Source organism: Carlito syrichta, unplaced genomic scaffold (genome assembly GCF_000164805.1).
Source record: "Carlito syrichta isolate Samal-C Ts95f unplaced genomic scaffold, Tarsius_syrichta-2.0.1 Scaffold309825, whole genome shotgun sequence".
NCBI classification, from domain to species: domain Eukaryota; kingdom Metazoa; phylum Chordata; class Mammalia; order Primates; family Tarsiidae; genus Carlito; species Carlito syrichta.
In genome coordinates this window covers 124,499-146,998 of record NW_007253921.1, presented here as the reverse complement: position 1 = coordinate 146,998, position 22,500 = coordinate 124,499, and the positions used below count along the sequence as shown (strand labels likewise).

The window sequence follows — 22,500 nt, the reverse complement described above, 5'->3', positions numbered from 1 at the left end:
GATATATGTAGAGATGAGGTCTCACCAAGTTGTCCGGGCTGGTCTGGAACCCCTGGGCTCAGGCAATCCTCTCATCTCAACCTCCCAAAATACTGGGATTACAGGCTTGAGCCACCGCACCCAGCCTGTGTCATGTCTTGAGTTGGTGTCCTCTTTCCCCTAATGGAGTCAGGTAACTAGTGAGTTAGTGTTGGGTTCTTTCTGATTTTCTTCTTTTTTTTCACCTTTGACATGATTGAATCCATGCCTAAGGTGTTCATATGGAATGCTGTCCACTCCAGATAGGACCTCACTCCAGAATTCTCTAGAGAATCACTAAGTCAATGTTCTGATTTGAATGTCCAATGGACCTTATCTTATGAAAAACAATCTCACCCTAAACTCTTGGGTCTGCTTCTCCCTCAACTCGACTGTGACCCAGACTTCTCATTTCCACTTTTGGCCTAAGATTCTGGGAGAATCTCGTTCTGTGTCTCCCTGTGTGTTAAGTCCTGTTCCTTCTTTCTCTGCCATGTGTTTTTAAATTTCCATTTTCATTTCCACGACAACCCCCAACCATTTCTTTCTCTCCTCACTTTGGAAATCACCTTTGGCTTGAGGGTGACCACATCCTCCTTCCCCCACAATGCAGGTCCACAGGACCCAAGGTTTTCAGTGGGGCTCCTCCTGGCTGCCATGGTGGTGGTGGTCTTGATAGTGAGGATTTGGGAGGTTGGGGGAGGGGGTAGGTGCGATAGTGTGACTTCCCTGCCTGCCCCCAGGAGACCCTGGTGACTTGGGGACCCTCTTCTCAGGTGGAGTCTTCTATGGGCTTGAGAATAAGTAGACTTTCATGAGCCAGGTCCGGTCAAATCGACCTCTGAGAGATGTGGGGTCCAAACCCCCCAGGTCTGCAGAGTTCTGCACCTCTTCTCCTCATGGAGTGTCCGGTGATCCTTCTGAGGGTGGGAGGCATCCCAAGCTCTCCCTGAGAAGCAGTTCTCATGTAGTCCCATCCACAGCTGCCCTCTCTTCATAGGCTGATGAGCCACCCTGCAACATATCAGACTCCTATTCCTCCTCCTCCCATTCCTTCTCTTTTTCCTCCTATTCAACCTGCTCTTCCTGCTTTTCCTCCTCCTGCTCTCACTTTTCTTCCTCCTTCTTTTCCCCCTCCTCTTCCAGGGTGAGCCTAAAGAGGACAGCAAACAGAGGAACCTACTTCAGCCTCACTAACCCTGCCTCACAGAAGGGCAACGGACAACCCCAGGAGGAGAACCCTGACACACATGACTCCGAGCAAGCAGGGCAGGGTTGCCACAATCGTCTGGGTGCCTGTGGGTGGGAGCCTTTTCTTTCTCTTCCTCCTCCTCTTCCTCCTTTTCCTCCTCCTCCGTAGTCCTGCTCCATCTCTTTTGGCCTGTGTTTGTGTTGTCATTGGATTTTTTTCCCCTCTTTTATGTGATGCAGCCGATTGGGGAGGGCTCCTGATGTATTCCTGTCAGTTTGGGTGGTTTGCCAATCTTTTCTTTCATTGCACTGTGGTTTTGTCCTCCGAAAGAGGGTCTTTCCTGGAACTGGACTTTGAGTGTCCATAAGTTCCAACGTCTCCATAGGGTGATCTGAATGGATCACAGAAAAGGGTGGAACGTGTGTGCCAGCCCCTCTGAAAGAATGACTGTGATTATTTTCCCCTCCCCAGGTCTATGAGGATGGTCTGTCGTGCTGATGTCGCTCTTCTTGTGGCCACAGCTCTATATTGTACCCATGTCCCACTGCCCATTGGTTGTCTTTAGACTCTGTTGTGCTCTGTAAAGAGACAGCTTTGGGGAACCATTTCTGTGGTCAGGTGGCTCCTTCCTTTCCTTGATGGCTTTGGGGTGGGGGTGGGGGACTGTGCTGGATGCCTAAGAAAGACATCTGGGCTCCATCCAAAATGATGGACTAAAAGGCCCCGGTGACACGCTGCCATCCAGATCTGTCCTGCTGAGTTTCTCACCAGTTGTTGCCACTTGTCGTTGATTGTTGTGCTTTATCTGGCGCCCACTTTTGTATAGTTCTCTTGACCGCTGGAGTTCCGGCACAGCCATGGAGGAAGGAGACAGTCTTTGTTGTGACCGAACCTGAGTTCCCGGAGGCCTGCAGCCTTCAGCAAGATGGTCACGGGGGGTGAGCCTGGGCGCCGGCAAAGGGTGCGTGAGTCACAATTTGGACGGGCAGGCATGTAGAAGCTGCCACAGCGCTTTAAGTCCCAGGCAGGGCGTGTGGCTGCCTGGGCGGGTCAACCACACCACAGCTGTCAAGGCTGGACTGGCGCAGGGAATGGACGGCACAGGCAGTTGGGGATGTTCTCCGCGGCTGTAGACATGGACCCGGGTTTTTTCCCCCAAATCCTGGTGTGAAGTCTGGGACTGGTTTCTGAGAGCGCAAGTAACGAAGAGCAAGGTAATACTTGGCCTGGCCCTAGTCCCTTGCACGTCTGGTCACTCAGGACTCCTGTCACAGATTTTTCCAAATCCCCATGTGCAGACATGCACCAGCCCCTGGGTAGCATGGGTAGCCACAGAAGGTGTCCCTGTCCCCTTCTTGCACCAGGCTCCTGGGGTCGACTAGATGGTCCCTGGGTGTTCCATGCCTGATTGTGATGGGGCCAGCTGGGGTCTGATGGCTGTTTCAGTTTCCAGGCTGGAGGCCTTATCTGTGGTTTGTCCTCGCTCCCTGGCATGTTATTTTCTTAATCCCGATCTGATATTTTGAACCCCCAGGTTGGTGCTGACACACAGTTTCCCTGGTGACTGTCATCACTGTCATCACAGAGGCTGGATTTTTGACATGGATACAGTGTTAGACTACCCATGCCCCAGCACCTGACCCTGTATCCACTTGAGCTGTATGACTTCCCTGTGTGCCAGCTCTTGTGTGTCTGATTGTCCCAACTTGCAGGTACCACCTGCAGTTTTTGGCATCCAAGGGTGGTGGAGAAAAGTAGTGTTGGATGGCCTTATTGACCACTGTGTGTACCTCCCACCACAGGCAACAGGGGCCATCGTGGCAACCCTGTCCTGGTTAGTCTATGCCACTTTGTGTTTCAGGCATTCTTCTGGGGTTGTCCATTGCCCTCCCATGAGAAGGTGAGGTTGGTGAGGCTGAAAGAGGAGTTTCCTCTGATTGCTGTCCTTACCAGGCTCACCCCCACCCCCATGGCCTGCTGCTTCCCCATGTGATTGATACATTGATTTCCTACTTTCCCGGGCCAAACCTAAGCCACTCTGGGTGAGAGATGGACATTCACGGTGAATAGGAGTGCTCTTCTCTTCTACCTGTGGGGTCCCTTGTCTCTACACTTCACCTGTGTCCTGTGTGTGAAAGGCAGGAGTGTGGAATCTGGCTTGACTATGCTCCCCTACCCCACCTCTTGGCATCATCAGGGTTGGGGTTTTTCTGACACAAAAGAAAACCCCCTCTGTTGTCTCTTGTGGCTATTGCCCTGTGGGCAACCCCTGTTTACCATAGTGGGGGACCCCACCCTGTTGTGTGAGTCTGAGTGGTAGTGTCATTCCCTTTCATAGTATACCCTCTAATCCCCCTGCAGTGTCTGAGTGGGTCTTAAGAAGTTTTGTGGGATTTAGGCAGAATGTGAAGTGCACCCCTGGGGTTGTGTGTGCTGCCTGATTGTGTCATGTTACACTGTGGGACCTTAGCAGTAAGCACATGCCTTGTGTTCCCTTGCCTGGGGTGTGCACTGCGGGGGTCCAGCCCCACAAGGGTCGTGAGGTTTCCTGAAGGAGAGACGGATAGGCGAAAGACGAAAATATTATACCCGGACACCTGCTTCTTGAACAGATGACGTTTAATGTTAGCTAAGGGAAAGCTTTTATACCATTTGTAAAGGGGCAAGACAAAGAAAATTCCTTCACGTACATATCCTCTAAAAGTTACCACCATCTAGTGGTCTTAGCAACAAACAAACTAAGATCCCTATAAACATTCAGACGAGTCTTATTCATAAAGCCAAAGATGATACTTTTAGTCCAAAGTCCCGAATTACAGTCCTTGAACTGTCTCCAGAAAGTTTCCAAGTGCAAAGTTCTTCATGTAGCAGTAATTCTCCTTCTGGGGTTTCTATGACCTTCAGAACTTTGTAATCGCCTTTCTTGTCCAGGTGTCTTCATTACTTTTCTCTTATCCTGCAGTGTTTATTTCTAAAGAGAACTCAAAAGAAGCTTTTAGTAATGTTTCCCAGGCCCCCAAGGTTGTTTTCTGTCTTTAGCTAATTTATCATAAAAGTGTCTGATTAGTATATTATGAGTTCAGGGAAAACTCACTCTATAAATGTTAACTTAGAGTTTTAACTATTGAATTAAGTAAAAACCTTAATGATTAATCTTTATCCTAAGTCAGTGAAAACAGTGTTATAAGTCACCTACATAACTCCTAGATAAGTGTTAGAACTTATAATGAATTCATAATGAACTTGCTATAAACTTGTGTTTCTAAAAAACCTTATGTCTAAACACTAAACTGCATAATTCTAAATCAAATAAGGAGTGAATATGCTTATATCATTTTTTACTCAAGCAATATCTAGTAACTTATAACCAAGTGAAAGAAAGCATTCTTGATGTGCTTCAGAGTTTAACCCTTGCATATGTTAACCCTTGCATATGTTAGAAAGCGACATAGTGGGAAAATGGAAAAGTGAACCATGACATTTCCAGGTTAGCTGTGAGTACTTCGCAAAAACATGCCATTTTCTTCTTCCACGACTGCACAGAATTCTTCGGCGATACCAAACAGCAAAGGTAGAAGACAGAAGGGCTTCATCTTCCCGGGCTCACCCTGCAGCCCAGGGTCTTCGGCCCACCAGGACCCTGTCAATCAGGTGGGCCTCCAAGGCTGGCTCCCAACAGTGCACAGTGATGTGTGAGCAAGTGTGGGGGGGCCCTGAGCGACTACTGTCCTGCCATCTTCCTTCTAAGGTACCTTTATGGGGGCCTTTGCTTCTAGAGGTCAGAGTGGAGAAGCTCTGATTCTGACCATGAAGAATTCCCCTGCCCATATTATAGGCCCTTCTAACCCAGGTGTCCCTCTGTCCCTCTGAACTCTCTCTGGGGAGCCTGATGGGTTGATGATTGGTGGGGATGATAATGCTTCAGTGGAAAACCTTCTCTAATGACCTGAGGAGTGCCCCAGGCTATTGGATTTCCTAGTCCACTGCCTCTCAGTGTGTAGTAGCTGCCCTTGTGACTTGCTATTGCATATAGGAAGAGTTCCCTCTCTTGCCCCTTATGGATGGGCTGGGTGGGACTAGTGTCCCTCTTAGCCTACTGTGTTCTGTCCTTCCCACATCTGAGCTGTGGGAGGGGTGGTGGGCTGGAGAGTTGTCCAACTGTAGGGGGGAGGTGTTGTGTGTATATGAGTGTGTGTTCTGCCTGGCACAGGCCAGGGAAGGTGTCCCATCCTTTCTTCTCCCACTACAAGTGGCTCTCTGGCCGTCAGTGGCAGTGTGCTTGCATGGGTCAGGCCACTATGACCTGGGAATATCATATGGAGGTGCCATTTTCTCAGAAAGGACTGGATGGGATGGACACAATGGTGTTAGATGTTTTGATGCTGAGACAGGAAGATAGGGTGGAGCATGGAAGGTGAATCTCAGTGGACTGGAAGCCATGAGAACAGGAAAGAAGTCATGAAACAGAAACATTCATCGTCCTCCAAGGAAGCAACATTCTCTACTGAAAACAGGATGGCGGGCGGGGGGGACCTGTAAGTACCTAAGAAAGCCCTTATATTCCTCAAGTGAAATACTCCAGGTCTGGCACATGAGCACAAGAGACCTCCTTGAACGCTGTATAATCTATCCATGCAAAAGGAGCTGGTTAAGGCCAATACATATGGACAGTATCTCATGCACACAATTAAAATTATGGGATGGCAGGCAAGAACATATGCAATAACCCAAAGCGTTGCTTCATTCCCCAGAAAGTACATTTAACCCCAGAAATGTTAATCAAAATGATTTTGCAAGATTTGCGAGAACAGCATCCACCTTCAGACTTTTTCCAAATATATAGTCATATATTATATAGTCCCAGTTTTGTTTGAACTGAGCCCCCTTTTAGCTCTAGTCTGTTCCTATCCCTTAGGAATGCACTGTTACCTGTTGCTTTTGCTTAATGAGTTGTTCTTTGCTCCTTTGCTGTTAGTGTGCCTCATTCAATTCTTTGTGACACCAAAAGTTTGGTCATTAAATCCTACTAGTGGGTCTTTGGTCAAACTGCAACAATGCCACTTCAGGGTTTCTGGTGGTGGATGGTGTTAGATGTTTTGTGGGAGGCTTGGGACTACTGAGGAGTAGCTGGCATCCCAGAGGGGTGTTGAGAAATTGCTTCTTGTGTTTGTGGTGTGTTTTTCTTGCTGGTTTGCTAGCATTTGGGTGGGGGATCTGTTGGCATTTGAGGTCTGTTCCTGAGCCCTTCCCTGGGCTTCTGTTTCTAACTCACATTCTTTCCCATTTTCATGCTTCTGTGGTGCTGGTGATCCTGTCCCCAGGTAATGTGCTGGGCTTCCCATGCCTCTGTGCTTCTTCATGGCTTGGGGATGGGGGGGGGGGACTAGTCAACCTTGTCTACCCTAGACATCTGGTCACCTCAGCCAGTCTATCTGGTTGACTAGGCCAGGCAGGAGGGCTAGTTCTAGTTAATACTAGTTTTCTAGTTGGGTTGAACTGACTACAGTTTAGATAACCTGACTAAACCTGGCCATCTGGTTGATTCAGCCAGGCTTAGACATTCTGGTCAACTTGGCCAACCTTGTGTTATGTGCATGTATGTGAAAACCCTGCAGCCTATTGTCTCTAGCATCTAAACATAAGTTGGTGTGGGTCCTCCATCCTCCTGGTATCATGTTCCTCCCTCCCCAAATTCACAAATTTCTCTTCCAACAGTTCTTAGACTTGGAAGATTTTGGACCAGGTACCATGATAGGAAAGGATGCTGGAAAATATGGACAAACTGTGCTTAGTACCTCCATTAACATACACACACACACACACACACACACACACACACACACACACACACACACACACACAATGACTCATCTTCCTTGTTAACTGCTTGGTAAGGTCCATTAACCTAGCAGGAATGAATATGGAATGACCTTCATGTTCAGTAGATAGACATGGAAGTGTAGACTGTCATGGAATTTAGAGTGTTTTACAGATGGACTTAATGTAGGAATGGCAGCATAGCAAAGACAGGAAACAGCCAGGACCAGTTGACAGAAAAATCCTTGGTTCTTTAGTTTCTTTCTTTCTCTCTCTCTTTTTTTTTGAGTTGGAGTTTCACTCTGTCGCCCAGACTGGAGCTTAGTGGCTGCTCCCGGCCACCGCAGCCTCAATCTGCTGGGCTCCTGCGATCCTTCCGCCTCAGCCTTCCAGGTAGCTGGAACTACAGGTGTGCGCTACCACACCTGGCTAGATTTTTTTTATTTATTGTAGAGACGAGGTCTTACCAAGTTACCCAGGTGGGTCTTGAACCCATGGGCTCAGGCAATCCACTCACCTTGGCCTCCCAAAGAGCTGGGATTACAGGCTGAGCCACCGAGCCTGGCCTGATTCCTTAGTTTCATTACTGGCATATTCTAGGCATAATGTAACCTAGTCCTACATATGGAAGAAATATGCTTGGGACTCAGGCTGCCATTGTACTCCTTGATATTTTAGAGAAATAAACATTCTTGGTAGGGAGCTCATATTTTAGGAAAATCTTAAGAGCCCATAGCCCCTTAAGTTAAAACAGCAAGATTCTTTTATTAGGGATGGTAAAAATATTCCTAAAAAGTTAAAAATAGATGAAAGAAAGTACAACTTACCCAGGCAGAGAAATAATTTTAGGATAGAGAAGATGAAAAAGCAGCCAGTGGTTTATAGGAAGTTTCAAAGGCAATTTGGAAAGAACATTGCTAACCCTTGGTGGGGTTCCTATTCAGAACTAAACAACTGTTTCCCCCCCCCCCACTTGACTCTGAATTAGACAGGTGAAGGGGGAGAAAACATTCTCCATGAATCCCTCTGCATATCCTCTGAATACAACAAGCTATATATGTGCTGTGACCTAGAGAGTCTTCCCCAGATTCCAAAGGGCCACTTCTATCTAATATTGGGAATTGGAATGAATCCAGGACATGCAGAAAGAAGCTAAAGTCTAGGGTAAACATCTAGAAATCCAATTTATCTAATAATCTCTATTGAGTCCTAACATTTATTTCCAAGCCAGCAGGTCCACTTACCAAAGTAAGCTCTTGTCTCCAATGCAAAAAATAGGGGAATGGGATAGTGTAGCAGGGAAAAGGACAGGCCAACTCAACTCTCTATTCCACAGCCACTCCATTTTTTCTCCTCCCTCAATTGTATCATAGAGGTGTTGGTATTGTTTTCCTGTGCCAAGTCAGTTTCTGGGTTTTCTGGGTGTGGTTCTGTGTGGAGTTCATGGGTCCAGTTGTGGGTCAATGGGTCCAGTTGGCACCAGAAGTTCCACTAAAATGCAGCATCTAAAAAAACCAGTCTTCAGGTTATGTTATCTATAGGAGAAATTGGAGAAGTTACAAATGCGGTGAACAATAAATGCTAGATGGGAGAACCCCTAGTGATCAAAACTACTCATGCTTTCTAGCCAAATAAACTTGAGGATGCCATCAAGGAGAGCTGATGGCTCATTGTTTAAGGGAAAATATATTTAACAACCTTAGGGGATGCTCCCCCACTTCTCAGGGATCATGACATGAATAGATCTTAATCACAGCTGCACCTTTGCAGGGGTCAATTCTCTTCTAGTTTTTTTAATCCCATCATGTAATATTAATTTTATATCAGTGGTTCCATGTGTGGTGATGTGGACATGCAAGAAATACTGCTTATTGTCTTTTGGGTAATTACAATCCTAGAGAGTTGAGTAGCGCAGGAAGCAAATAAAGCACTTGGTTCTCTCATTGTCTCTCTCTCCCTCACTCTTTCTCCCCTCTATCTGAGCATGACCACTGTCCCTGTAGATCTCATTCTGAATGCACCCACTTCTAAACCCAAATCTATATTTTCTGCTCATCTTTAAGATATTGGTATGCATTGGTCAGTTTTTATACACGTTCATTCCTTTTGTGGTTTCTGTACTTTTAGCTTCTAGTCAAGAAGATGCATTGAAAATAAGATATAGAGAGTGCTTTCAAATAACTAATGGATGATCATTTATAGGAGAATCCTTGATGTGCATCATTGACTTCCAAAGGAAGGGGATATTGTTTCTCAGGCCCCCTAATTTATTGATGACATGAAAGTGGTGGCAGAATTCTTATTCCATGGGGTCTCACCTCAGTACAGGCACTGAGTTTCCTCTTTAGGATAGGTATGTTATGTTCAGGGTGTCAGATATGAAAACCAAAACAAACCAAAAAAAAAAAAAAAACAACCACCCAAGCCTATAGCTGTCATAGAATGTCCCCAGAATGGATGGAGTGTTCCCTGGGAGAGAGTAAGAGGGGAGGAAGCATGTGTTCCCTGGGCTCACTGGACAGTCCCAGCCTGGGGCCATCATCCTCCTCCAGAGGGATAGGGATGGGTAGGGATAGGGACAGGGACAGGGAGAGGGAGAGGGAGAGGGAGAGGGAGAGGGAGAGGGAGAGGGAGAGAGATTGATACTGATTGATTGATTGATTCAACTCTCCAAGGTAGGAAAGGGGGCCAAACCAAAGAAACATGACCTGGCCATAGCTCAAAGGACATATGGCCAGACCACGGCTTAGCAAGGAAATGGCTTTTAATGTCTATCTCTGAACTTCTATAGACTGACTTGGTTTTACAACCAACTTCCACAGTTAGCTAAATTATAAATACAACACTACACATTCCTTGCTACTACTAAGGCAGAGAACATAATAATAAAAGCTAACACATGTATTATGTGCCATATGTATTATGTGCCATATCTAAGTATTTTAATCAGTTACTAAAACAACCTTTTTCAAACAGGCTATAAATTCCAAAAAGTAGAAGTAATTTTAAAAATTCTGTAATCTTAATGGAATAAAACTATAAACAGCAAAATCAAAGAGGCCCTTCCATCTGAAAATGTTTAACTATCTCTTTAAAAAAGTAAAAAAACTACATATCAGCTGGGCTCGGTGGCTCAGACTGTAATCCCAGCACTTTGGGAGGCTGAGGTGAGTGGATTGCCTGAGCCCGCGGGTTCGAGACCCACCTGGGCAACTTAGCGAGACCTCATCTCTAAAATAAATAAAAAATTAGCCGGGCATGGTAGCACACGCCTGTAGTTCCAGCTACTTGGAAGGCTGAGGCGGAAGCTCACTGGAGCCCAGCAGGTTGAGGCCACTGCACTCCAGTCTGGGTGACAGAGACTCCAACTCAAAACAAAAAACAAAAAACAAAAAAACTATATATCCAAACAAATTAAAGCAGTGATCCCAGAAAATTTACAGTCTTAGACATATCAATAAAAACAAAACAATAAAAATTAAGTGAATTAAGCCGGGCTCAGTGGCTCAGCCTATAATCCCGTGCCTTTGGGAGACTGAGTGAGTGAATTGCCTGAGCCCGCGGGTTCGAGACCCGCCTGGGCAACTTGGCAAGCCCTCATCTCTACAATAAATCAAAAATTAGCCATGCATGATAGCACACACCTGTAGCTTCAGGTACTTGGAAGGCTGAGGCAGAAGAATCACCTGAGCCCAGCAGGTGGCTATGAGTGTGCCACTCCCTCCAGCCTGGGTGAAAAAGTGAGACTCCGACTCAAAAAAAAAAAATTTTATTTCCTAACCATGACCACTAAAAGTCCCAGAAACAGTAACATTCCAGTGGAAACAAGCAATCATAAGCTCAGATCATGATTTCTGACCAAAATGAATCAGAATGCCTTGGAGAAATGACTGATTCAAGGTCTAAAGCAGAACAGGAAGATGAGTTTTGTGCCAAAAAGTAAATGCTCGAAACAATGATGAAGATATGCTAACAAGACACAGGAATAAGGCTGGGCGCGGTGGCTCATGCCTATAATCCCAGTGCTTTGGGAGGCTGAGGTAAGAGAACTGCCTGAGCCCAGGGGTTTGAGACTAGCCTGGGCAACTTTGTGAGACCTCATCTCTACAATTAGCCGGGCATGGTGGCACGCACCTGTGGATCCAGCTACTTGGAAGGCTGAGGTGGAAGGATCATCGGAGCCCAGCAGGTTGAGGCTGCAGTGGCCGTGAGCGTGCCACTGCACTCCAGCTGGGCGACAGTGTGAGATTCTGACTCAAAAAAAAGAGGGAGAAACCTCAGAATTTGACTATTAAAAACTTAGTGGTAGACCCGCCTGGGCAACTTGACAAGACCTCATCTCTACAATAAATAAAAAAAATTAGCCAGGTGTGGTAGCATGCACCTGTAGTTCCAGCTACTTGGAAGGCTGAGGCGGAAGGATCGCCAGAGCCCAGCAGGTCGAAGTTGTGGTGGCCGGGAGCAGCCACTGCACTCCAGTCTGGGTGACAGAGTGAGACTCCAACTCAAAACAAAACAAAACAAAAAAAACTTAGTGGTAACTTGAATAGTGCAATTTCAATGAAATTATTTAACTCAAAATCAGATTACAGAATATAAAAACTAAACAGACATTTAGGAAACTGAGACAATACACACCTATTTTTCAACAAACTTCTCTGTGAAGACTGGTGGCAAGGATAAGGCATTTTACAGAAAGAGGGCTTTTATTTTTAAGATGACAGAGTCCAGGCACTATGGCTCATTCCTATAATCCCAGCACTTTGAGAGATGGAAGTTCAAGACCATCTGGGCAACATAGCAAGACCACATCCCCACAAAAAAATTTAAAAATTAGCTGGATGTGGTAGCACACACCTGTAGTTCCAGCTACTCAAGAGCCTGAGGTGAAGGACTGCCTGAGCTCAGGTCAAGGCTGTGGTGAGCTATGATGATGTTACCGCTTTCTAGCCAGGGCGACAGAGTAAGACCCCAACTTGAAAGAAAAAAAAAAAAAAAAGATGATAGAGACCTGAACACATACTTGAGATGGGGGTGGAATTCAGCAGACAGAGAAGATAGGAGAGAAAGATTTCCTATCTGATATAATGAAATCACTAAAGAAGTCAGAAGTGACAGAAGTGGAGGCATTATCCTTAGAGAGTTACACTTCGCCCAAAGAGACAAAGACTAAAGATGAATACCAGTAGTTGTAAATATAGGGCAAGAAGTTGAAGGAGTTCTGACAGAATGCCTTTATTTTTCCTTCTGAAATAGAAGACTAGGAATGAGTGGTAGGCTCCCAACTGAGTAATTAAGTATAAACTGCAAGTTGAAAACATTCTTAACTTCAAATCCTGAAATAGTTAAAGTTTCTATCTGCTACCAACCAACCTGAATACAGAGCCAATTATTGCAATGGGTAAATGATGTCTGCACGGTCCCTATTTTTATAATATATAAAGAAAAGCAATTAGAATAGGCAAACGTTTTCCATAGTTTCAGGGGTAACATTAAAAGGAATTTCATCACAAGCTGGCAACTGGTTAGAGAGGCAGGGACAACTGGGCAACCCTTCAAAGTTAAGCCACTGTGTCAAAGAGATTAGTCCTCAATGTTTCAGGTCCTGAAACAGAATCATCATTGAGCAGAACTTCTGAGATCAATCACACTAACAAAAATCACTTAATGACTAAACCAGAGTTTACTAATTTATAATGGGACTGTCACTTTCCAAAGAATTTCCATTAAGTTCACATTGCTATCCAGGACACTACTTTCAAAGACTACCTAAGAAGTTGAGTTAGTATTCAGTAAACATAAACTCAGAACAAGAAAAGAAGAAATGGCATTTATGGAGAGCTGTCCTCTGAGCTGTAGAAAAGCAAGATAAAGTATTAACAGCTACCTAGTCAGTGACAAGACGCCACACAACCCCAGATCCAGTGTCTCCAGTTAACAGCAGACTTATCTTGCTTCTCTGATACCCATTTTCGATGCAAACCATTCCCATTTTTATAACATTGTTTCTATAAATGTTAAATAAAATTGACTAGACTCAGTGCAGTTGCTATTCCTATCTACGTGTTAATTTAAATGAATCAAATCTTAAGAGTCCTAGGAGTACGTCACTATCTCAGCTTACAAACTTGTCTTTATTAAAAACCTTCAAAGATCACAAAGGAAAGGAAATATGGGTTTAAAAGGAAAGAGAAGCTTTAAAAAAAGAGAAGGGGGGCAGACAAAAAAAGAAATTAGAGCCCTTTTCTTCTGATGCATTAGGCTTTGAAATTATTTTAGGTCGCATGAACATGACAGAAATGTTGTGTTGAGGGATCTCAGATACCAAAAAACGTATTCTCTGGTTTTTAGCCCTTTGCACTCAGAGATATCCAGTGAATCACCTACCAGCAACTTGACCACATTTTTTACGAAATAGAGAAAAACGAATCACTTCATATTAAATAGTATAGTGCTGGAACCATTATTTTATTGTAATTACATCTGGCTTACAATGGAATTTTGGGCACTGAAAAATTTATTTATGACACAAAAAAATCAAAATTTTATACCCTGTATTTTTGTAATGTGTGGCAATGTGTGAAACAGTCCTACATGTATTGCAGGTTCACTAATACATGTTGTGCAACAGTAATTTGACTTCTTCCACCTGGTGTTTTTCTATTCAAGCAGACAATGTAATCTCATTTTCTTCCTCCCACATTAATAATACGTAATTTATTGTCCAGTCTGTTGTTTGAAGACAATGTGGAAAGACATTTGTGATTCCTAAAAACCACTTCTCAACTGATTGATAAGAAGCTTGACAAATCTCAAATGGGACAAAGGTTTTTCATTGTTTTTGAATGGAAAACTTCAAAGAAACACACCTTTTTAAAAAATTTACTCTTGCATGTTCGTCCTGTATAATCACCAGCAATCTCTTTATGTCCCCGAGAGGACATAGATTTGCTAGATCTACGATGTGTCTGAGTGCAAAGGATTAAAGAAATGTTGGGTGAAAAATAAAACCTCATGTTCCTACCCCCTCACTTCTGCAAACCATGAAAACAAAATGTTCTAGAACTCATCAGCATATCTATAAAATTGGCACTACAGGATCCCAGAGTCACCCTTTGTCATCTCTGTCAAAAACTACTCAAAATTAACAAAGAGGTTTCTAAATCAAATTATGCTACACTTCACAATTTCTTCTCCATGCACTTCAAAGGTAAATGAAAAATATGTCTCTTCAAATTTTACAGCAGTATACGAGTGGCCTCCCATGACCAGATAACTGATCTGCACAGTAAATGCACTTAACATTCCTATTAAAAATGGCCCAAAGCCGGATGCAATGAGTCCAAGCTAATCAGGAGGCTAAGACTGAAGGATCACTTGGGTCCAGGAGTTTGAAGCCAGCCTGGACAACATAGCAAGACCCCATCTCGTTAAAAAAAACAAAAGAAAGAAAGAAAAAGAAAAAAGTGGCCCACAGACATTGATACCTGAGACTTCATACGTCTTGTTCTCTTCGGCAGAATGTTCATTCTTGTGCCTGGCTCTGGGGAAGTTTGGATATCAGTGCTGTGAACCTCAGGCTCCACTTTTTCCTTAAGATCTAAATTAGGCATCTGTACACCCTAAAAGAGCAGAGCACAGAAAGAGCAGATTCGCTGATAAGAAATTTGGCTTGAGAATCCATGGAGAATAAATTGCCAGTAAATCCCTAAAACTATATGAAACCGATTGCAATTCTCTCTCAAAGTGTTCTACAGACTCAGGGCAATCCCTATGGCAATCCTGGCAGGCTTTGTGTTTTTTTGGTTTTTTGGGGTTTTTTTTGAGTTGGAGTCTCACTGTCGCCCAGACTGGAGTGCAGTGGCCACTGCCGGCCACCGCAGCCTCGACCTGCTGGGCTCCGGTGATCATTCCGCCTCAGCCTTCCAAGTAGCTGGAACTATAGGCGCACGCTACCACGCCCGGCTAATTTTATTTATTGTAGAGATGAGGTCTCGCCTGCCCAGACGGGTCTCGAACCCGCGGGTTCAGGCAATCCACTCACCTCAGCTTCCCAAAAGCACGGGATTACAGGCTGAGCCACCGAGCCTGGTCTTTGTGTTTTTTTAGTAGAAACTGAAATCTGATCCTAAAATTTATGTGAAAATGTAAAGTGTTTGGAAATTTTGAAAAAGAACAAAAAGAACGTACACTACTAGATATCAAAATTTACTACAGATCCAGGAAGGAAGCTAGTGTTGAGGCTGACATACCTATCAAGGACAATAACTATCATGGTTTCCAGTACTTTGATGAACCCTCAGATGGATAGCCTCAGATGCCTGGCATCTGTGGTTTCATATTACTGGAGCATTCGCTGTATGCCTGGGGGCTACAATTCTCTATAAGTTTGCTGTGGCTGAACCAAGAAAGAAGGCAGATGCAGATTTCTACAGAAATTCTGATTCCATGAGAGATTCTGAGGAGATGAAAAAGGCTAGTATCTGGCTGGTCACGGTAGCTCAGCCTGTAATCCCACACTTTGGGAGGCTGAGGCGAGAGGACTGCCTGAGCCCATGGGATTGAAATCAGCCCAGACAACTTGGTGAGACCTCGTCTCTACAATAAGTTTAAAATTAGCCGGGCGTGATAGCACACCTGTAGTTTCGGCCATTTGGAAGGCTGAGGAAGAAGGACCGCTGGAGCCCAGCAAGTCAATGCTCAGGTGGCTGTGAGCATGCCACTGCACTCCAGCCTGGGCGACAGAATGAGATGCCAACTCAAAAAAAACTCAAAAAAACCAAAAAACCCCACAAAACTTACTATAAAGCTATAGTACTCAATACAGTGTGGTATTGGTGTTGGGTAGACATACAGATCAATGGAACAGAACACAGTCCAGAAATAATTCCATACATTTATGGTCCACAAATTTTCAACAAAGGTGCCACGGTAAATCCATGGGGGAAGGATTTTAAACATATAATACTGGTACAACTGAGTATTCACATACCCCTTACCATCAAAAAAAAACAAAAAACAAAACCTACACCTTTACCTCACAGTATACATACAAAAAACCACTCAAAATGCATCACATACTAAAATATAAAAGCTAAACTATAAAACTTCTAGATTAAAAAGAAAATATCTGTGATCTTGGAAAAGATTTCTTAAATACGACACAAAAAGCACAATCCATCAAAGAAAAAACTGATAAGCTATCCTTCAAATAGACACCAATATAAAAATGAAAAGATAAACCACAGAGTAGAATAGTTGTAAATCACATTATCTGACAAAGACTTTGTATTCAGAATATATAATAAACTCTTACAAGTAGAAGAAGACAAACAACACAATTTCTAAAAAGATTTTAGACCAGGCATGATGGCTTATGCCTGTAATCCTAGCACTTTGGGAGACCAAAGCAGGAGGATTGTTTGAGCCTGCTAGGCAACATAGCAAGATATCATCTCTACAAAAAGTCAAAAAATTAGCCAGTTGTGGTAATGCGTGCCAGTAGCCCCAACTACTTGGAAGGCTGAAATGGAAGGATCATCAGAGACCAGGAGGTCGAGGCTAGAGTAATCCATGACCATGCCACTGTACTCCAGCCTGGGCAACAGTAAGATTCTGACTCAAAAAAAAAGTAAAAATTAAAATAAAAAGATTTAAGCAGATACTTCTTCAAGGAAGATATACAAATAGCTAATATGAACATGAAAAGATGCACAACATCATTAGTTATTAGGGAAATGCAAATTAAAACCATAATAAGATACCACTACATATCTATCTAGAATGGCTATAATTTTAAAAACTGACAATACTGTTAGCCAGGATGTAGAAAAAACTAAATGTCTACATTACTGCTGGGAAAGTAAAATGATTCAGCCATTTTAGAAAACAATTTGTCAGTTTCTTAAAAATTAAATATAAGCTAGGAGTGGTAGCTCACTCCTGTAATCCCAACACTTTGGGAGGCCAAGGTGGAAAGACTGCTTGAGCCCAAGAGTTCAAGACCAGCCTGGGTAACATAGTAAGACCTCGTCTCTACAAAAAAAACGTAAGCTAGGCAAGGTGGCATACATCTGTAGTATGGTAGCTTGAGGAGGATGGATGGCTTGAGTCCAGGAGTGGGAGGCTGCAGTAAGCTGTGATCATGCCACTGCACTCCAGTCTGGGTGACAGAGGTAGATCCCGACTCAAAAACTAAGTAAGTATTTACATACTCACTTACCATATAACCCATCAATTCCACCCTTGGGTATCTACCCAAGAGAAATGAAAACATGTCCACACAAAGACTGGTACGTGAATATTCATAACATTATTCACAACAACCATACACTGAAAACAACCACTAACTATCCACCAATTAGTTAATGTATAAACAAAATATGGTACATCCAGACACTGGAATATTATTCAGCCATAAAAAGGAATGAAGTACTGACACATGCTATATAACATGGATGAACCTTGAAAATGTTAAGACTAAGTGAAAGAAGCCAGACATAAAATCATATTGTGTAATTACATCCATGTGAAATTTCTAGAAAAGGCAAAACTATAGAACCAGAAAACACATCAGGAGTTGCCTGGGTTTGGGGGTAGAAGAGGAATCAACTACAAATGAACACAAGAGACCTTTTTGAGCTGGTGGAAGTATTCTAACACTGGATCATGGTTATTGCTGTGTAAATGCGCAAGTTTATTACAGCTTACTTACTGTGTACCTACAACGGATGAATTCTATATTATATAAGTTATACCTCAATAAAGTTATTTTTAAAAAATACATGAAACAGGAGGACTTTTTCAAAAAACTTAAGTAATAAAGATTTTTTTTTTAGTTGGAGTCCCACTCTGTCACCCAGGCTGGAGTGCAGTGGCACGCTCACAGCCACCACAGCCTCGACCTGCTGGGCTCAGGCGATCTTTCCGCCTTAGCCTTGGAAGGCTAGAACTACACACGTGCGCCACAATGCCCCGCTAATTTTTAAATTTATTTATTTATTTATTGTAGAGACGAGGTCTCACCAAGTTGCCCAGGCTGGTCTCAAATCCCTGGGCTCAGGGAATCCTCTCTCTTCAGTCTCCCAAAGTGCTGGGATTACAGGCTTGAGTCACCATACCCGGACTAAGATTTATTTTAAATAAGTAAGAAAACAGCCTTCACTCCTGTTAGTCTTTATCTTGCAAATAAAAAACAGCTATGATTTTTTTACACTATGATATACACGCTGCTTCCCCAAATACTGGTGCCTGCTAGCTTGTACTGAACATGATCTCAAGTTTATACTTGGCAAACTGGATTTATCCACTCCGAAGAAAAATGATGCATCTCACCATAAGGCTGACACCAGACTGGAAAAGCTCATACGGGTAGAGAATTCTTTCATAGTGTGACTTCAAAAGAGACCCAGTTCCTTTTCCTGGCAGATATCCCAAGCGGCTACCTACTTTAGACCATTTCTTCTCTTTGGTGACCATTTCAAAACCTCCTTTGCTGGCAACAATCTGAAAAGAAAGTAGAGGTTACTTAGAGAAAAAGGGTTAGACTTGAATTTTGACTCTATATCTTATCTACTAAATATAAGCTATTCTGGACTCAAATTTCATATTTCCTTTCGACCAATATCCAACTAAACTGACACCTGTCAACATTTAAAGTAAGAAACAGAGACAGCTGGGCATGGTGGTTCATGTCTATAATCCCAGCACTTTGGGAGGCTAAGGCGAGAGAATTGTCTGAGCCCAGGGGTTCGATACCAGCCTGGGCAAGTTGGCGAGACCTCATCTCTACAATAAATCAAAATTAGCCGGGTGTGATGGCACATGCCTGTGGTTCCAGCTATTTGGAAGGCTGAGGAGGAAGGATCACCTGAATACAGCAGGTCGAGGCTGCAGTGGCCATAAGTGTGCCACTGCACTCCAGCCTGAGCAACAGAGTAAGATTCTGACTCAAAAAAAAAAAAAAAAAAAGAAAGAAAAGAAATAGAGACAATGATTTTCAGAGGTTTTAAACTGCAAAATGTAATATTAGTGGGTCTACCTTCAAATCAAGCATTCGAAAATACTTAATGAGTTTATACTCTATATATTATGCACTGCGAGAAAACTAAACACACATATATACCCTATATCCTCAAAGAATTCACAATATTAAATGTAAATTAAATAAGACATCAAAATAAGTATGTCACATAATACAAAATGAACATAAATCTCCAAAGTAGAAAATGTACCAAGTAACATATAGCATTCAACAAAGAAAATAATGAATTTAGAAGACAGTTTTGAAAAGGTGGCTATAATTTTTCAAAAGGAAAAGAGTTTTATATAGAAGATTACAAAAGAATGCTGGGCAAAGATAAGATTGCAGTCGATCTGCTGGTACATAGTATAGAACATGTTAAGGCAGGAAGTGATGAGATAAACTGGCTATCTTGGCTGAATGATCACATCAAGCCAGGCACAAACAGAATATAAAAGGCTCTCTAACTTTCAGAAGCTGATACTGTACATCTCTCATACTCTAAAACACAGTCACATACCCATAATGACACGTTGGTCAATAATGGACCACATATACGATAATGCTCCCATAAGATTATAATATCATACTTTTACTGTACCTTTTCTGTTTAGGCATGTTTAGATACACAAATAACCATTGTGTTACAACTGCCTACAACATTCAGTACAGTAACATGCTATACAGGTGTGCAGCCCAAGAGCAATAAGCCATACCATATAGCCTAGGTATTCAGTAGGCTATATCATCTAGGTTTGTGTAAGTACACTCTAGGATGTTCACATAATGATGAAATTGCCTAACAATATATTTTTCAGAATATATCCTATCATTAAGTAACACATGTCTGTACAGGCAGTTTTCAACTTCACTGAGAATACAATAAAGACGATTGACCAAAATGTTTGAACGCAAGAAACTTATCTTCTTTGAGGATATATTACTGCATTTTACTACATAAAAAAGTTAAAGGTTAGCCAGGCTCGGTGGCTCAGCCTGTAATCCCGTGCCTTTGGGAGGCTGAGGTGAGTGGACTGCCTGAGCCCACGGGTTCAACACCCGCCTGGGCAACTTGGTGAGACCTCATCTCTACAATAAATCAAAAATCAGCTGGGCGTGGTAGTGCGTGCCTGTAATTCCGGCTACTCGGAAGGCTGAAACGGAAGGATCACCGGAGCCCAGCAGATCAAGGCTGCGGTGGCCGGAAGCGGCCACTGCACTCCAGTCTGGGTGATGGAGTGAAACTCCAACTCAAAAAAAAAAAGTTAAAGGGCTAAGCAGAATTATCATATGATCCTGCAAGGTGACTTCTAGGTATATACCCAAAGAATCGAAAGCAGAGACTCAGATACTTATACACCAATATTCACAGCAGCATTATTTAAGAGAGTCAAAAGACAGAAATAATCCAAATGTCTATTGACAGATAAATGAACAAACAAAATATGGTACTAACACCCAATGGAATATTATTTTGGATTAAAAAGAAATTGTTGATATATGCTACAACATGAATGAAGCTTAAAAACATGTTAAGTAAAATGAACCAGACACAAAAGGATGAATATTGTACAATTCCACTTACATAAGGTACCTAGAATAAGCAAATTCATAGAGATAGAAAGTAAAATAGCCGCGCTCGGTGGCTCAGCCTGTAATCCTGCGCCTTTGGGAGGCTGAGGTAAGTGGATTGTCTGAGCCTGCGGGTTCGAGACCCGCCTGGGCAGCGAGACCTCATCTCTACAATAAATCAAAAAATCAGCCTGGCGTGGTAGCGCATGCCTGTAATTCCGGCAACTTGGAAGGCTGAGGCGGAAGGATTGCTGGAGCCCAGCTGGTTGAGGCTGCGGTGGCCGGGAGCAGCCACTGCACTCCAGTCTGGGCGACAGAGTGAGACTCCAACTCAAAAAAAAAAAAAAAGAAAGTAAAATAGAGGTTATCACCAGTGGAGGCAAGAGGGAAGTTATGGAAATAGATAGCGAAGACTGTACAACACTGCAAAAGTACTTAATGCCACTGAATCAAACATTTATAAGTGCTTATGTTTTATATATTTACCACAAATTATTTATTTATTCTTATTTAGTTTTTTTTGTATGTTTCTCTATACTGCCCAGGCTGGTCTCAAGCAATCGCCAGCCTTGGCCTCTCAAAGTGCTGGGATTACAGGCAGGAGTCACTGCACACAGCCAAATTTTTTAAAGATCAAAAGAAGACTCTGGGCCAGGCTCGGTGGCTCAGCCTGTAATCCTAGCACTTTGGGAGGCCGAGATGAGTGGCTTGTCTGAGCCCGTGGGTTCGAGACCAGCCCAGGCAACTTAGCAAGTCTTTGTCTCTACAAAAACTCAAAACTTAGCTGGGCGTGGTAGCACGTGCCTGTAGTTCCAGCTATTTGGAAGGCTGAGGCAAAGGATTGCCGGAGCCCAGTAGGTCGATGCTGGGGTGGCCGTGAGCATGCCACTTCACTCCACCTAGGCAACAGAATGGTGAGACTCCAACTCAAAAAAAAAAAAAAAAGACAACTCTGGAATCAGACTGCCAATATTCAAATTCCAGTTCTGTCACTTAATAGTTGTAGGATCTTGGAAAAGTTACATAATTTGCAATTCGTTTCCTCACCATTATTAAATTAAGTAAGTAAAGACTACGTAAACAGAATTAACCAATCAACAAGAGTACCTCATTATGAAACTACTGGGAAGACAAATGAAATAAACATGAAAATCACCAGGACTAAGAAAACACTATCAATGTTCACTAGATCATGAACGCCTATCCACGTGGGTAACTGAGGGGAGAAGGTGCACATACTAAAAATAAGCGAAGGAAATGCTTTTAACTCTTGCATTTTGAAGTGCTATTATAGACAAAGATGAACCTATAGCCAAAGCACAATTTTCCTCTACTGGAATATCTGAAAGTTTGGCAGAAACAAATAAATTCGTAGGCACAAGAGTTGAACACATCTTTTTAATTCTTCAGCTGCTCTTATCACACCCTCAGAGAAGCCAAATTGTAAAGAGACGAAAACTACTTTTCAATTTTGGTAGAGAAAGGAACAATGAAAGGGATGTAGGCAGAAGGCTATCTGGAAGCAAACGGATGGATTTAGGGTGCCTCGCATTCAACATGTATCCTTCCAGTGCTTCTATACTGTCAGCTACAGTTCTGGCTATCCGGGATGCACTTATGAATAAAACAAAGATCTTTGTCCTCACGGAGCTTATGTTCTAGTGGAGGAAGACAGATAATAAATAATGAACATAATATATAAATCTTGAAATAATAGTGGGAAGAAATTAAAAGCAGTCAAAGGGCCTCACAAGTAGCAGAGTGAGAGTAAATCAGTCACAAAAAAGCCTTCTTCTTTTTTTTCTTTTTTGAGTTGGAGTCTCACTGTCGCCCAGACTGGATGGAGTGCAGTGGCTGCTCCCGGCCACCGCAGCCTCGA

At 43.1% G+C, this 22,500-nt stretch overlaps 1 protein-coding gene across 1 annotated transcript in view; it reads right to left on the bottom strand.

The window, feature by feature from the left end:
* Positions 1-1,125: 1,125 nt before the first annotated feature.
* Positions 1,126-22,500, bottom strand: part of LOC103270420 (lysine-specific demethylase 5B-B-like) — a 33,656-nt gene continuing 12,281 nt past the window's right edge. The window contains exons 6-9 of the mRNA XM_021717518.1: positions 18,362-18,532; positions 14,515-14,649; positions 2,103-2,251; positions 1,126-1,171 (exon numbers count right to left, since the gene is read on the bottom strand). Coding sequence (XP_021573193.1) covers positions 1,126-1,171; positions 2,103-2,251; positions 14,515-14,649; positions 18,362-18,532 — 501 coding nt within the window. The remainder of the gene's footprint in view (positions 1,172-2,102; positions 2,252-14,514; positions 14,650-18,361; positions 18,533-22,500) is intronic.